Source organism: Sciurus vulgaris (genome assembly GCF_902686455.1).
Source record: "Sciurus vulgaris genome assembly, chromosome: 10".
NCBI classification, from domain to species: domain Eukaryota; kingdom Metazoa; phylum Chordata; class Mammalia; order Rodentia; family Sciuridae; genus Sciurus; species Sciurus vulgaris.
In genome coordinates, this window is record NC_136470.1 from 63,861,367 (window position 1) to 63,878,153 (window position 16,787).

Sequence of the window (16,787 nt, forward strand, 5' to 3'; positions counted from 1 at the left end):
TGATTTTTGTCATATTCTCTGATAAATCTTTCTAATGTCTGGCATGGAGCTGTCAGTTACTCAATATGTATGAGAGAATGCTGCCTGAAATAATGACAATTCATTGAGATTTGCATCAGAACTTTGCACCTGATAGTAGAGAAAACAATCCTATTTGTGTGAAAACGGCTTGAGTCCATGACTGTAAGCATATCCTAATATTAACAAATCATGTCTTTCCTTTTGTTTTCTCAGTATTTTCTTTACAAATTTCCCAAAGATGTGGACTCAGTTATCATTAAAGTGGTATCTGAAATGGCTTATCCATGTTCTGTTGTCTCAGTCCAGAACATCATGGTGAGTCCTGACATTTGTCAGCCTTCTAATGGGAATATTTTATTATCAAGAATAAATGAAAGGGAAGAGCAAGGACCACGGCATCCTCTTATACGATCTGTCTTCCCCAAATTGATAAATAATAACAGTATGTTGTGCACTGAAGTGGCCAGGTCATTTTTGCAGACATTTATTAGATAGATAAAGAATAGTTGGCTCCTCATCAAAAAAAAAAAAAAAAAAAAAAAAGGAAGGAAGGAGGTAAAATGATCTTAATTAAGAACAAAGAAGACCAAGTTGTGGGTTCACAAGAAAAGTAAAATAGAAACCTACCATTTGTTCTGTTTTTAAATTTTTATTGTAACATTCAATTTTTTTTCTATCTCACTGGGTGTTAATCAAAACATGGGAAAGGTATTATATACTTTAAGACTTTTTCATGGTTATCTTCAGTGTAAAGTGACTTTAACTTTAGAGAAGACATCAAATCTTAGGAGGGCTGTTTCATGACTGTTCTGAGGAGAAACCTTTCATGGTTTCTGGCTTAGTAACGACTCCCCTGCTCTGTGGTCCAGATGGAAAATCCCTGACAGGTACTACATGTGACTTGACATTATGTAACATTAATGATTCTTTCCTTTGTATCCTCATGCATGCTGTAGTGCCCAGTGTATGATCTTGACCACAATGTGGAATTTAATGGTGTCTATCAGTCCATGACCAAGAAAGCTGCCATCACACTACAGGTGAGACATTGCTTCTATGATCACTGTTGGCATGATAATGCTTTATTAGTAGTCAGTTTATCTTCTGAACTAACATCCAAAAGAGATGGCTATCCCCTGTGTACCTTGGATCTCTTTCCTATCTGATTGGTTTAGAACTAAGATTGCTATTGACCAAACCATAGCCTGAGTGATGGTAGACAATGCTATCCTTCCATCTGGGGATTTCTTTCCCTCATGGGGATTCTTGGGAACCCATGGTGCAGTGGACACATATCTGACAGATTGCCTAGAGAAATAAGGACAGAAGATTCCTACTCATTGGGGGTTACCAATTTACAGTGAAGTTTAAGGATTCACTTAAAGCAATTAAATATATTCTAATAGTCTGTAGCAGTAACAGAAAAATATGACTTTGACTAGACAAAATGACGTATTCAAAGGAATATGAACTACATTTGTGTAGCCGTTTACTTCTTTGTTATTTCTAATTAAATTATTATTTTCATGATAATTGTATAGCAAAAAGGTATATACATCATGTCAGCATATTTTCAAAGAGACTCTGTCCTTGCCCTTGGAGTGGTACTGACTTAAAGAACCTGTGACTTGATCTGTTCTCTAGGTAAAGGTGATACTGTTCCTTGAATAATAGGTGGAGAATGAAGACGTATCAGGCCTCACAACTTCCATAGTCTAACTTTAATTTTCAAGGGTCTCAAATTTGATATCTCAAATCTCTCTCTTGTTGTTAGTATTTCTTCCTTAGAATTCCAGCATTATGTGCTCCAAAATTTAAAAAAAAAAGACAGAAAAATAACCAGAATAGGGAACTTCGGATTTTACCTTATCCAGGATACTTCATTTATGAAGGGCAAAGCGTATTAGTTCATGTCAACCTTAGATGCATTTGTCAATAAACTTCTTTTGGAGCCCTTATTTCAGTCTTAGATCATTTTCTCGATGAAAATGATAAACATAATGTCAGAAATTTGGGGATGATAAAAAAGAAGTCAGGGTTATAGAATTCTAATGTACCTTAAAGGTTCACTTGTCACATAGTGCATTCATAGATGAGGAAACTGAGACACAGAGAAGCACAAAGAGAAAGTCAAAATTAAGACTATAACTCCTAACTTAGGTCCTTCACCTCCCTCACCTGTGTTATTTATTTAACCGCTGAGCATATGACTTTTAGAAGTCATTTATCATTAGACTTTAAAACAAAAACTTAACATACAGATAGTAATTATTAAATGTAGGTTGTTGATATTATTCGTATGGTGCCTATCACAGTTCTAAGCACTCATGTGGGCACAAAATAGACTGAAACCATAATAGTGTATCTGTTTAATTTCTTTGATGCAATAATTATCTTATTGTAGATAATTTATAATTGTTTTTGGGTATGTGAAAGTCCTTTCCAAGCAGGTACAGGGCTGGGGTGAACGCTACTTTTCCTCTTTCTTTCTGTCCCTACCCCCATGGACTTTTCTTCCTTCTTCTCACTGTCTTCCTTACCCGCCTATCATAAGGTTGTTATGTCTTACACAGAAGAAGGATTTCCCAGGTGAGCAGTTCTTCGTGGTGTTTGTGATAAAACCTGAAGATTATGCATGTGGAGGATCGTTCTTCATTCAGGGTAAGAGGTAGTGAGAAACACTTAGAAGGGAATAAAAGGGAAACCACAAGTTCATCTCTAGTTCTCACTAAGGGTCCATCAGCAGTGACCTGGCAGGGCAGTCTGAGAGACACTTGAGGAAGAAAATAATAGACTAAAGGTATTATTGATACTTCAAAAATGTCATTTATTATATCCCAACATTTTTTAAGTCTTATACTTAAAACTTAACATACAGATAGCAATTATCTGTACATAAGTAAGTTTGCTCAGTTGGCCCTTTGCTCAGCAAATATTTGCAATGGTGAAGTAAAGATCTTACACAGTGGGTCAAGTTCTGTTTCCTAAAATCAGTTTCCTAAGATGGAGACCTTATATTTATCAGTAGTCATCATTTTTGCAAAGATATACAAGGAAAATTTAGAGTTTACCATTCCAGCTGCCAAAACTGTGCCATATAAGATAGTAAGAAAGCTGAGTATGATATGGTTTTATCTCAATGATAAAGGCTTAAGTGAATTCTCAGGCATAGTACAAAGAACAATGTGTAACTACCTAGTTCTGCTATGGGAACGGAATAGACTGTTGCTTGACAAAATAGAACCCCTGCTGAAGAACCATATATGACCAACACAGAGGGGACTTACTGTTGAGTATAACACGGTTCCCTTAGTATTTAGGCGAAATTTCTGCTAGTGTGCTCTTTAATCTCTAAATTACATAGCTCTGTAGTTTTACCATTGTCCAGTGTTCCTTAATAAACTATAAGCCTCTCAATTACCATATAAGGAAAAAACAACTTTTTATTGGTCAGAAAAAAAAAATACAAACTAAAGAAGACATAGCTTTCTCTTTTTACAACTGTTTTCTTCTGATGTCTGTGTATATCAAGGGAAGGACCAAATCCTTCTTCACAGGAGAAAGGAGACTGAAGTCTCTCCTGCATTAGTTGGTGCTAAAAAAATGTGCCCAAGCAAAGGCCAGATTGAGACTTTTAACCAAAAGAAATATTAGATAGTTTGAAGATTTAGAAGTTAGATTTTCCTCATTTTCTTGTTAAAATGAAATTCAGCAGCCAGAGTTAATTCTGGACATTTTTGTATAATTATTCAGAAGAAAGGACAAGAATTCCATATCTGATCCATTACACCTTGTGTTTTGTTTTTTTTATTTTTTTTGTTTGTTTGTTTGTTTGTTTGTTTGGGTTTTATTTGTTTTTATCAGAAAATGAGAATCAGACCTGGAATCTACAACGAACAAAGAAACTTAAAGTGACCATTGTTCCTTCCATTAAAGGTCAGTGTTGACTCTGGGATGTGGTGGAGAGACTCTTATGCCAGGAAATTTCTCACATGAGTCAATACTGTCATCCTCCCAGAGCAGATCATCACAAGAAAACTAAAGTCCATTTGTCCTAGCGATAGAAGAGGGAATCCCTTCCAAAAAGAAAGGGAACTCAGTTCTAGAGTTGTATCCAGCAGTCCTTCCCAATTCACTGTGGAAGACAACTGGATTTGGATAATCGTAAGGGACGATGTATGGGTGACCTCACACAGCTTTGCTGATCTAAATGAAAATTTCTTGGGACTTATGAAGGATTGTGATGAAAGTGGGTCCTTTAAGCTGTCCTGCCCCAGATGTAGTCCTCCTTCTTCTGAAGACAACCTGACCAAAGTCATTTCTCTCTCCTCAGAATCCGTTTACGTGAAATCCAGTCTTTTCAGTGTCTTCATCTTCTTGTCCTTCTACGTTGGATGCCTGCTTGTGGTGTTTGTTCATTATGTGAGGTAGGTCAGAAGTTTGAAGGACGCCTTTCCCTGTCTCCGTGTAATGAGGTTTTAAAGTCATATTGACTGGGGCCAAAGCTACCTCAGCCACTAACTGTAACCTTGGGCAGGCTACTTAACGTCCTGGGCCTTGGGTTTCTCGTGTAAAATGAGATAATAATTTACCTCATAGAATAGTGTAACTAGCAGAGTTCATGTTAGTGTCCTGCACATAGTTAATACTGATATAGTGTTGGCTATTTTCATAGTGAAAATTCAACAAAAAGTCTCCTTATTTTTTTTTAAACTGAAATCCTATGGACTGTAGGAAATGATCAATTCTCCCTAAGAGGGAACTTTAGAATCAGCTTTAAACATTCTATCAAAAAGTAAATTTCATGCCTAAAATAAATCTTGAGGTACAATAAGTAGAAGGAGTAATATGTTCTGATACCACATTACCAGGTGCTCTTCTACTATTGTAGTATCAATCTTCCAGTAAAATGTCCCTTGTGGGGGAAAAAAGGAGATAATTGTGCCATAATTTGACCAAGGAAATTTCTCTTCCCAAGAATTTGGAGTCCCTCATAAAAAAGCCAAACTTTCCTGGACTCTCAGTAGGGCTGAGTCTTGAAAATTCCATTCTTTGTTGTGCTCTCTGGGAAACAACTACAAAAGACTGGCAGGAGGTATACAATAAATGAATGTTCTTTCTCCCCTTGAATATGTCAAGAGAACAAAGCCAGCACAGAGTTTCATAATTACTGGGCAAGATGAATCAGTCTGTAGAAAGATCTCTCTGCTACAAAGATATAGGGAAGATCAAAGGGAGGGTGGAGGGTCAGGAAAGGGGAGGAAATACGAAATGAATTTAATGAAACCATGTTATATGCATATATGAATACACCATTGGGAATTTTACCTTTATGTACATACAGAAAGCACCAATCAAAAGTAAATAAATAAATAAAGGAGCAAAAGAAAGATCAGAAGAGCACAGGAAGGAAAATAGGGAAGGAAGGTCGGGGGGAATGAAATCAAATTCCCTGCATGTATGATTTTGTCAAAATAAACCCAACTACTATGTATAGCTATAATTCTCTAATAAAAAAAAGAGAAAACAAAAAAAAAAAAAAAAAAGAAGAAGGAAAGAAAGATCTCTCTGCTATCTCAACAGTACAGCTGTCTCAATGACCAAGGACTATCTGAGTCAACTAAGTCTCTTCTGATCTTTAGGAAGCTTTGAGTTGAGATACTGCCTTTAAAGAACCTGGTACCACCATTAGCCAAATCTGGGAGAATTTAAGCATCAAAATAATTGAAAACAATGAATTACAAATCATGAGGGGGGGAAATAGAAAGTCATGAGCCCCTATTCATAAATAAAGGAAGGACTTAAACACCTCCAGATATATATCCAATGAATTCAACAACTTCACTAAAACAGGTACCCATTAGGGAAAGGTGCCTCTAGCAAATACAGTAAAAGGGAGGACTCTTGCCTATAGCAGAAGACCAAGGGCTGACTAGTAGATATAAATCAGTTATAAAGGGGATCAGATATAAAGGGGATGCTGGAATTGGAAACATTATCATTTTGGAAACATCATAGTAAAGACTAGATCAAGTTAGACATATTTAATGGATGCTAAATCCAGAGGGGAAATCTGATGAGGATCAAGATATTTGTGTGACCCTAATGGATATCCTCACTAATTGCTTAGTAGTTGTAAGGGGAAAAGATAATAACTGTACAGGATAAATCAAACACATTGATCAGAATTAATATCAACAAGGAGAAGGTGGTCCTTGTGAGCCTGAGGTAGACACTAACACTCAGGTGGTGTTTTAGAAAGGCTCGTGTTGAATCTAATCGTGTGGAAAAACTAGACACTAAGTATTCATAAAAGCAAGAGTGGAGGAAGGATGGATTGTATAGAGGAAAATAAGGGGTGGGAAGGGGGTGGGGGAAAGGAAAGATAATAGAATGAGACAAACATCATTACCCTATGTACATGTATGATTATACAAACAGTGTGATTCTACTTTGTGTACAACCAGAGAAATGAAAGTTGTACCCCATTTGTGTCCAGTAAATCAAAATTTAAAAAAAAGACAAAGGATATATGGAATTGTTTCACATCAAAGGTGAATAAAGACATCTGACATCTAAAGACAATACCTGGTTTCAGATTGGATCTTGTACTACAAAATTTGGTACTTGTATTGTAGTTATGTAAGAAAATACCTTTACTCTTTGGAAATATTTAGGGGTAAAAGTCTACAACAAATGCAATTTGTCAAATGGTACAGAAAGAAAATTTAGATAGATACCTGAGATATACAGATGAATAGATGGACAGACAGATACACACACATATGGAGAAAGAGAACAATAGAAGCAAAGGGGGTAATAGGGTAACAATAAGTGAATGTAGGTAATGGGGATATGGATATTTTATATTCTATTCTTATCCTTGAAACGTCTTTGTAAATTTAAAATTATTTTCAAATAAAAAGTTAAAAACAAAAAAAAACTCAGGGTAGGGCAAATATTATACCTGGAATGTGATTAACTGATTATCAGCTCTATTAATTTATCAGATCATAGTCACTAATAATTAAGTCACTAATATTTAACAGGTAGCTGTTCTGTGCCAAGCAGTGTGCTGAGCCCTCTTTGTAGTTCTTCTCATCTCATGCCCCCAACAGTGTTTACTATTATTATCACCATGCGACAGTTAAGGAAATTGAGGAACAGAGAGATTAAGCAATTTGACTAAGAATTCACAGCCAGTAAATGAAAGGGCTAGGACTTGGACTCAGGCAGCCGGGCTCCTCTTCTGATCCTCAAGTCTTAGGCAGACTGATCAAGAGGGGTCCAGAGCGGTCAGGGCTTGTGAAGGAAGACAGTCCTGACAAGCAAGGCCTGACCAAAAGCACAGCACCCCAGCAAGGATACAACTTTAAAAGAGCCCCCAAAGTTTCCAGTTTAGCATCAGTTGAGTTCCAATGTCCTGGAGCTCTTTTGCCTGTCTTAAACTATCTCCACTCCTACTGTTTTAGATTTTAAAAAACAGGATTACGTCTTAGACAGCTAGCATGCATAATCAACACAGAGACAAAAAATTAATAGCTGATTAGAAATCTCTCTAAAGTTGTTATTCAGTCAACTGAAGTGAGCACAAATTTTGAAACTTGTAGTTTAAAGCTCTGTTGAAACTTCTAGTTGCAAATTATTTTGCTGCAGTCAAATGCACAAGCATACATTCTTTCCAAAGATAGAGAAACTGAAAATAGAAATCTGGAGTCTTAAGAACCATTTGGCATTCTAAATAGAGGAATAGACTCGGGAAAATGCTAATAGGAGATCTCTTCCTTCACTGAACTAAGTGAAACAAAGTTTTCTGCAAAACCATATGAAACCAGCCCTCTCAGCATTGTGCCATTTACTTGATACTTGATGGGTTCCCTATACCTTAGTATTAGTACATGTGGGATTTGTGCTATGAGATCAGGGTGAGAAATATTGACAAAAGACAGAGCCCTTCCCTCAGGGAGCTAAGATTCCAGTGTCTTTATGCTATATTGGCACTTAAGATCATTTCCTGCCCATCTTCCAGCCCCAATCCATTCAACATTCTATAAAGAATGTGCAGGTCTAAGGTCAAACACCGCATGAGTGTTCTCTTATTTGTTCTTCTAAACACTCCTGCCAGATGCTGAGTCCAAACTGCCTAATCCTGAGTATTCACCTTCTGTTTCATTCTTTTATTAGTTATCCATTGTAACAATAATGCTGCTTTAAAAAAAAAAAAAAACACACACACACAAAAACTCCAGCAGCATATGGCAATGAATATTTGAGTTTGCTCTTCAATCTATGTGTCAGCTGGTTGACTCTACTAATCTGGGCTGGGTTCAGAGATCTCAGCTGGAGGCAGTCATAGAGTGTGATCCACTGGTAGGTCAGTTGGTTCTTGTAGATTGTCCTCAGCTGCTCTTGGTCTCTGCAGCAGGCTAGCCTGGGATTATTATATCTCAAAGAGAGATACAAAAGAATGCGATGCCTCCTTAACATGTTGGTTCAGAAGTACTTCCTCCTCATTCTACTTCTGGAAGGGGAGTAAGTCATGAAGCCAGCCCAGATTCCGGAAATGAAGATGTAGACACTGTCTTTTGATTGACAAAGAATAACTATTTTGCAATCAAACTAGACTCATTATCATTTGCCATGTTTTGATTTGTTCACTGGATACTGCCTGCCTAACCCTAGATTTGTAAATCATTTAACTCCTCTGATGAAGAATTTTATCAGTTCCAAAAGCTAATGCAAATGTGCAGTAAAGTCTGTTAATCCAAACACAAGGTCTTCTGTATGTTCATATAATTGCTGACCAGAAAATTATTAAGAAAGAACTTCACCACAGCCTCATTTGCCAGCTAGAACAGTCAGGCCAAATTGTAATTATTTTTCGTAGTGATATACTTTGTTCATTCAACAAATATGTAGTTACCATCTCTTATATTCCAGGTCCTGTCCTAAAGGTTAGATATAACAGAACAAAAGAATCTAGATCCTTGTCCAACTACAGCTTCCATTATAGAGGGAAGAAACATACAAGCAAGTAAGCAATTAATAAATAATTCCAGCTAGTGATAGTGTGTGATAGTGATTGAACTGGGGACACCACTTTAGAATTCATTTGGTCAATAGGGAAAGTCTCTCAGAGCCAAGGCCTGAATGGTGAAGAGAAGCCAATCATGGAAGGATGTGAGGAGAGTGCTCCAGGCAGAGAACAAGAGCAAAGGCCCCGAGGCAGGGATGAGTTTGTTGTGGCCTAAGAAGAAAAGGAATTTGAGGAAAGGTTCTTCCACCAAACATACTAGGATCAGGGTGTGCAATCTCTATGCTTCCCACCTGAAAGTTCATGAGTATTTCTGAATCCCAGTGAGTCTCTCCAACCCTTTCAACCTCACAATCCAAAATGGAGGCTCATTTTGAGAGAAGAAAGTTACTCACATTTTAATTTTTTTTTTAATAAACAGACCCAAATGATAGATCTGGCTTATTAACAGCTTTATTGAGACAAAATTTGTACACTATAAAATTCACCCCTTCAAAGTATACAATTCATATATTTTTGTATACTCACAATTGCACAACCATCACCACAATCTAATTTCAGAACATTTTTATCACTCCACAAATAAGTTCAGAGTTCAACAAGATTGCAGGGTACTCAATTAATATATAAAAATCAATTGTATTTCTGTGTACTGGCAATGAACAATCAAATTATGCATTTGAGAAAATAATTCTATTTACAAAAGCACCAAAAATAATAATAATTCAGGATCGAATTTGACAAATTAAGTGTAAGATCTGTACATTGAAAACTGCAAAACATTGTTGAAAGAAATTAAAGAAGATAAAATAAGTGGAAGGACATCCTGTGTTCATGGATTGGAAGATTTAATGTTGAGATGGTGAAGTAGAAAGAATAATGGCCCCCAAAGATGTCCATGTCTTAATCTTCAGAACTGTGAATCTGTTACCTTACATGCATATGTAATAAAGTTTCGGAGATTTTCTTGGATTACCCAGATGGGTCTAGTATAATCACAAAAGTCCTTATGGCAGGGTAGCAAGAAGACCAAAGATGGAAGGAGGAAATGTGAAGGAGGAAGCAGAGGCTGCAGCAATGGAGAAGGGGCCGTGGGTCAAGGATCACAGAACACCTCCAGGAGTTTGAAATGGCAAAGAAATGGACTTCCTTGCAGCCTCCAAAAGGAATACTGCCCTACTGACATCTTCATTTTCACTACATAAAACATGTTTTATTGTCCTGACATCCAGAACTGTAAGACAATCAATTTTTATTGTTTTAAGTCATGAGATGACGTGATAATCAGTTACAGAAGTGACAGAAAACTAACATACATTGCAATACCTTCCAAACTGATCTACAGATTCAGTATGATCCTTATCAAAGCCCCAGCTGACTTTCTTATAGAAATTGACACATGAATCCTAAAATTCATATTTGAAAAAAGGGACCCTAAGTGACTAAAATGATCTAGGAAAAAAGAACAAAGTTGGAGGACTCGTACTTCCTGATAGCAAAAGTTACTGCAAAGTATATAAACAAAGACTCTGAGAGTGACATAAAGAAAGCTATAGACCAGTGGAATAAAATTGAGAGTTCAAAAATAAATTCTTACATTTATCGTCAATTTTTGACAAGTATACCAAGATAATTCACTGGACAAAATATTCTTTTCAATAAATGGTGCTAGGACAACTAGATATTCACATGAAAAGGAATGACATTTTGCCCCTACCTCACACCATATGCAAAAATTAACTCAGAGTATCAAGCACCTAAATGTAAGAGCCAAAACTGTAAAACTCCTAGAAAAAAAATTGGTGTAAATTTTTGTAGTCTGGTATTAGGCAACAATCTCTTAGACCCCAAAAGCACAACTAACAGAAGAAAAAATAAATAAATTGAACTTTATAAAAATGAGATTATTTTGTGCTTAAAAAGAACTATCAGAAGATTGATAATACAACCTAAGAATAGGGGAAAAATATTTGCAAACTATTTATCTGCTAAGAGTCTAGTATCTAGACTACGTTAAAAAATCCCCATAGACCCACCAATCGTCTGCTGTTAGCCCACAGACTGCCAGCGGATCACCTGCTGCCGGCTGTTGCCTAGAAGTCCATTGTCACAGTACCTGCAGGTTTGGTTACACATGGCTTCCACCATCTTGAGACAACAGCCAGGAACTGCAACTTTGCTGCCATGGCCACCGCCATCTTGGGGTGTGGCCACCTCAGTCTGGGGACTCAGGCCAGGGCCTGGAGATATATTGGGGTACCTGCAGGTCTGCCTGCATCTGAGGTCTTTCTGCTCAGTGTGGTAGTGGCTGCCATCTGGCTGCCTCTTTGTATGGTCGCTTCTTCGTGTGAGTGCATCCCTGGTGGGTCTCTGCAAGTTGAAAGGGCATTGAGATCTTGGGACTGCAGCAAGGCAGAGCCTGAAAAAGCTAAAGCCCAGTTCTGTCAGATTGCAACTGAATTTGTCTGGGTCTGGCAAGCTTGTGGAAAGTTGGAGACTGAGGTGGTTCCCCAGCGGGTAGCACAGGTTGGAGAAATTGGAGAAAACTGAGCTCTCTCCAGCTCAGTGACTCCCGAAGTGTGCAGGGATGGAAGGGGCCAGCTACAACTGTTGGAAAGACTGGAAGAGGGTGAGAGGGTATCTTGCTATTGGCTTACCCACCCAACCTGTCTGGCATCCAGTGGACTGGAGCTAACATCAAATTTCAGACAGCTTCACCTATCAGCAGAGAAGGGAAGCTGAGAATATTTTTGAAATCCAACTGAAGCAATCATTCAATTTTCCATTGAGACTTTCCTCCTTTTCTTTTTCTTTTTTGCCCGCAGTCTCACACTTTCACCATCTTTGAATCCAAATATTTTTCATACGTCGATTTGTTGAGGAATGGGATGTCTGAATAGTATATGACAGTTGTGTTGTGTAATCCTATATTTTTACTTTTTTGAAAAGAAATCTGTACACATTTTTTCTCTCACTTCCCTGTCTCCCTAGATTCTCTTTCTCACTTCTCTCATACTAACAGCCATCCTCTATTCCTCCCTCACTCTTACTATAAATTTTACCTCTATCTTCTCTCCCTCATAAAGATCACATCTTACACTCACTATCCATCATTTAAAACAATAAAACCTTTTAGCAAACGTATTGTTTATATTGGAGACAATAATTGAAAACTTCATTTTTGTCTATTGTGACAAAAGTGTAAATGCCTTAAGAGGAGCCATTTGGTTTAAGGTGGTATATCATTTGCACTGGGTGCTGTTAATATTGATCTCCCCCTTAAAGGTGAGGTACTGGAAGCCTTCAGGGACACTAAAAGACTACAGGGTAGAATCTTTACTGCCTAAGCTCCATACCACTAGATAAGGAGACACACAAACAACATGAAAAAACAAGGGAACAAAGTGCCTCAAACAAACCCAGATGTTCCAACAATAGAATCCATAGACAACACAGTAGAAGAAATGTCAGAGAAGAAATTTAGAAAATACATAGTTAGACTGATCTTTGAAATAAAGGATGGTATTAGAGACAAAATACAGGAAGTGAAAGATCACTTTAATAAAGAGGCAGAGATTATAAAAAGGAATCAAGCAGAAATCCTCGAAATGAAGGAAACAATAAACCAAATTAAAAATTCAATGGAAAGTATCACCAACAGACTAGACCACTTGGAAGACAGAATCTCAAACGAAGACAGCATATATACTCTTGAAAATAAGTTGACCGTGCAGAGAAGATGGTAAGAATCCATGAACAGAACCTCCAAGAAATATGGGATAACATGAAAAAAACAAATTTAAGATTTATTGGAATAGAAGAAGACATGGAGATTCAAGCCAAAGGAATGCACAATCTTTTCAATGACATAATATCAGAAAACTTACCAAATCTAAAGTATGAAATGGAAAATCAAATACAAAGGTTTACAGAACCCCAAATGTACAAAATTACAGCAGACCCACACCAAGACACATTATAATGAGAATGACTAACATACAGAACAATGATAGAATTTTAAAGGCTGAGAGAGAAAAATAAACCAAATTACATATAGGGGAAACCAATTCAGATTTCAGCTGATTTTTCAACCCAAACCCTCAATGCCAGGAGATCCTGGAATAACATATATCAAACTCTGAAAGAAAATGGATGCCAACCAATAATTTTATATCCAGCAAAACGAAGCTTCAGACTTGAAGATGAAATAAAAACCTTCCATGATAAACAAAAGTTAAAAGAATTGACAGCTAGAAAGCCTGAACTACAGAACATTCTCATCAAAATATTCCATGAGGAGGAAATTAATAAACAAAACAAAACAAGGAAAACCAGCAAAGGGAGGAACTACATAAAAGAAAGGTCAATCAAAGGAGAAACTAAATCAAGTTAAAAACCAAAAATAAACCAAAATGACTGGGAATACGAATCATATCTCAATAATAGCCCTGAATGTTAATGGCCTAAACTCATCAATCAAAAGACATAGAGTGGCAGACAGGAATAATAATTAAAAAAAAAAAGACCCAACAAAATGCTGTCTTCAAGAGACTCACTTTCTAGGAAAAGACACCCAAAAAGACTGAAGGTGAAAAGTTGGGAAAAAACATATCATTCACATGGACTGCGTAAACAAGTAGGGGTTTCCATTCTCATATCAGACAAGGGATAAAGAAGGACATTTCATACTGCTTAAGGGAACTTAAGGGAATCATACACCAACAAGACATAACAAAATCATAACCTCAAACAATGGAGCATCTACGTACTTTAAACAAACCCTCCTTGATTTCAGGAATCAAATAGACCACAACATAATAATACTGGGTGACATTAACACACCTCTCTCATCACTGAATAGATCTTCCAAACAAAAACTAAACAAAGAAACTATACAATTAAATGATGCAATCAGTGATTAACGGACATATATAGAATTTGTTATCCATCATAGAGCAAATGCACTTTCTTCTCAGCAGCACATGGATCCTTCTCTAAAATAGGCCACATGTTATGCCACAAAGCAATTCTCAGCAAATACAAAAAAATAGAAATCCTACCCTGCCTTCTATCAGATCATAATGGAATGAAACTAGAAATCAATGATGAAATAAAAAATAGAGGCTACTCCAACACCCAGAGACTAAATAGCATGCTACTGAATGATGAATGGATAAAAGAAAAAAATCAAGGAGGAAATAAAAAATTACTTATTAAGTAAATGAGAATACCAATACAATATACCAAAATCTCTGGGACACTATGAAGGCAATGATAAGAGGAAAGTTCATTGCATTGAGCTCATACATTAAAAAAATAAAAAGTCAACAAATTCATGACTGAACATTATATCTCAAAGCCCTAGAAGAAGAAGTCAACACCAAAAGCAACAGAAGATAGGAAATAATTAAAATCAGAGCTGAAATCAATGAAAGTGAAACAAAAGAAACAATTGAAAAAATTGACAAAACAAAAAGTTGGTTTGTTGAAAAAATAAATAAAATTGATAAACCCTTAGCCACACTAACAAAGAGAGAGAGAAAACTCAACTACTAAAATTCATGATGAAATAGTAAATATTATGACAGATACTACTGATATACAGTAGTAGAAGATAATTAGAAACTATTTTGAAAATTTATACTCAAATAAAATAGAAAATACCGAAGACATTGATAAATTTCTAGAGACATATGATCTACCCGAACTGATGCAGGAGGACATACACAATTAAAACAGATCAACTTTAAGAAATAGAAGACATCATCAAAAGCCTACCAACCAAGAAAAGCCCAGGACCAGACAGATTCTCAGCTGAGTTCTACAAGATCTTCAAAGAAGAATTAACACCAATACTCCTCAAATTATTCCATGAAATAGAAAAGGAGGAAACCCTTCCAAACTCATTCCATGAGGCTAGTATCACCTTGATACCAAAACCAAAGACACATCAAGAAAATAAGACTTCAGACCAATATCCCTGATGAACATAGATGCAGATATTCTCAAATTCTGGCAAATCATATACATAAATATATTAAAAAATAGTGCACCATGATCAAGTGGGGTTCATCCCTGGGATGCAAGGTTGATTCAACATACAGAAATCAATAAACATAATACATCACATCAATAGACCTAAAGACAAGAAACATATGATTATCTCAGTAGATGCAGAAAAAGCATTTAACAAAAATACAGCACTTCTTCATGTTCAAAACACTAGAAAAAATAGGGATGGTAGGAACATACCTCAACATTGTAAAGGCTATCCATGCTAAGCCCACAGCCGACATTATTCTAAATGGAGAAAAATTGAAAGTATTCCCTCTAAAAAGTGGAACAGGACAGGGATGCCCTCTTTTACCAATTTTATTCAACATTGTCCTTGAAACTCTAGCCAGAGCACTCAGACAGACAAAGAAATGAAAGGGATAGGAATAGGAAAAGAAGAATTCAAACTATCACTATTTGCCAATGACATGATTCTATACTTAGAAGACCCAAAAAATTCCATCAGACTACTTCTAGAACTCATAAATTAATTCAGCAAAGTGGCAGAATATAAAACCAACACTCATAAATCAAATGCATTTCTATACATAAGCAACAAATTCACTGCAAGATAAATTAGGAAAACTACCCCATTCACAATAGCTTCCACAAAAATAAAAAACTTGGGAATCAATCTAACAAAAGAGGTGAAAGTCCTCTACAATGAAAACCATAGAACACTAAAGAAAGAAATTGAAGAAGACCTTGGAAGACAGAAAGATCTCCCAAGTTCTTGGATAGGCAGAATTAATATTGTCAAAATGGCCATACTGCCAAAAGTGCTATACAGATTCAATACAACTCCTATTACAATCCCAATGACACTCTTCATAGAACTAGAAAAAGCAATCATGAAATTTTTTTGGAAAAATAAGAGACCCAGAATAGCCAAGGTGATCCTTAGCAAGAAGAGTGAAGCAGGAGCCATCACAATACCAGACCTTAAACTATATACAGATCAATAGTAATAAAAATGGCATGGTATTGGCACCAAAACAGACATGTAGACCAATGGTACAAAATAGAAGACACAGAAACAAACCCACATAAATATGGTTATCTCATACTAGAAAAAGGTGGCAAAAATATACATTGGAGAAAAGGTAGCATCTTTAACAAATGGTGCCGGGAAAACAGGAAATCTATATGTAACAAAATGAAATTAAACCTCTATCTCTCACCTTGCACAAAAATCAACTCAAAGTGGATCAAAGACTTAGGCACTAGACCCTAATAGAAGAAAAAGTAGGTCCAAATCTTCATTATGTCAGCTTAGGACCTAATTTCCCTAACAAGACTCCTAAAGTACAATAAATAAAATTAAGAATCAATAAATGGGATGGATTCAAACTGAAAAGCTTCTTCTCAACAAAGGAAACAATCAACAATTTGAAGAGTGCTCCTACAGAATGGGAGAAAATCTTTACCACATGCACCTTAGATAGAGCACTAATCTCCAGGATATATAAAGAACTCAAAAAACTTAACACCAAAAAAATAAATAAACCAATCAATAAATGGGCTAAGGAACTGAACAGACACTTCACAGAAGAAATGCAATCAATCAACAAACATAGGAAAAAATGTTCATTATCTCTTGCAATTAGAAAAATGCAAATCAAAACTACTCTAAGATTTTATCTCTCTCCAGTCAGAATGGCAATCATCAAGAATACAA

General features: G+C 36.3%; 1 protein-coding gene across 5 annotated transcripts in view; it reads left to right on the top strand.

Annotated features, from left to right (window-relative positions):
• Window positions 1-16,787, top strand: part of SIDT1 (SID1 transmembrane family member 1) — a 101,563-nt gene that overhangs the window by 47,654 nt on the left and 37,122 nt on the right. For all 5 annotated transcript variants that reach the window (XM_079155395.1, XM_079155396.1, XM_079155397.1 and 2 more), the window contains exons 5-9: window positions 235-336; window positions 978-1,061; window positions 2,595-2,682; window positions 3,886-3,957; window positions 4,355-4,448. In XM_079155395.1, the coding sequence (XP_079011521.1) occupies window positions 235-336; window positions 978-1,061; window positions 2,595-2,682; window positions 3,886-3,957; window positions 4,355-4,448 (440 nt within the window). The remainder of the gene's footprint in view (window positions 1-234; window positions 337-977; window positions 1,062-2,594; window positions 2,683-3,885; window positions 3,958-4,354; window positions 4,449-16,787) is intronic.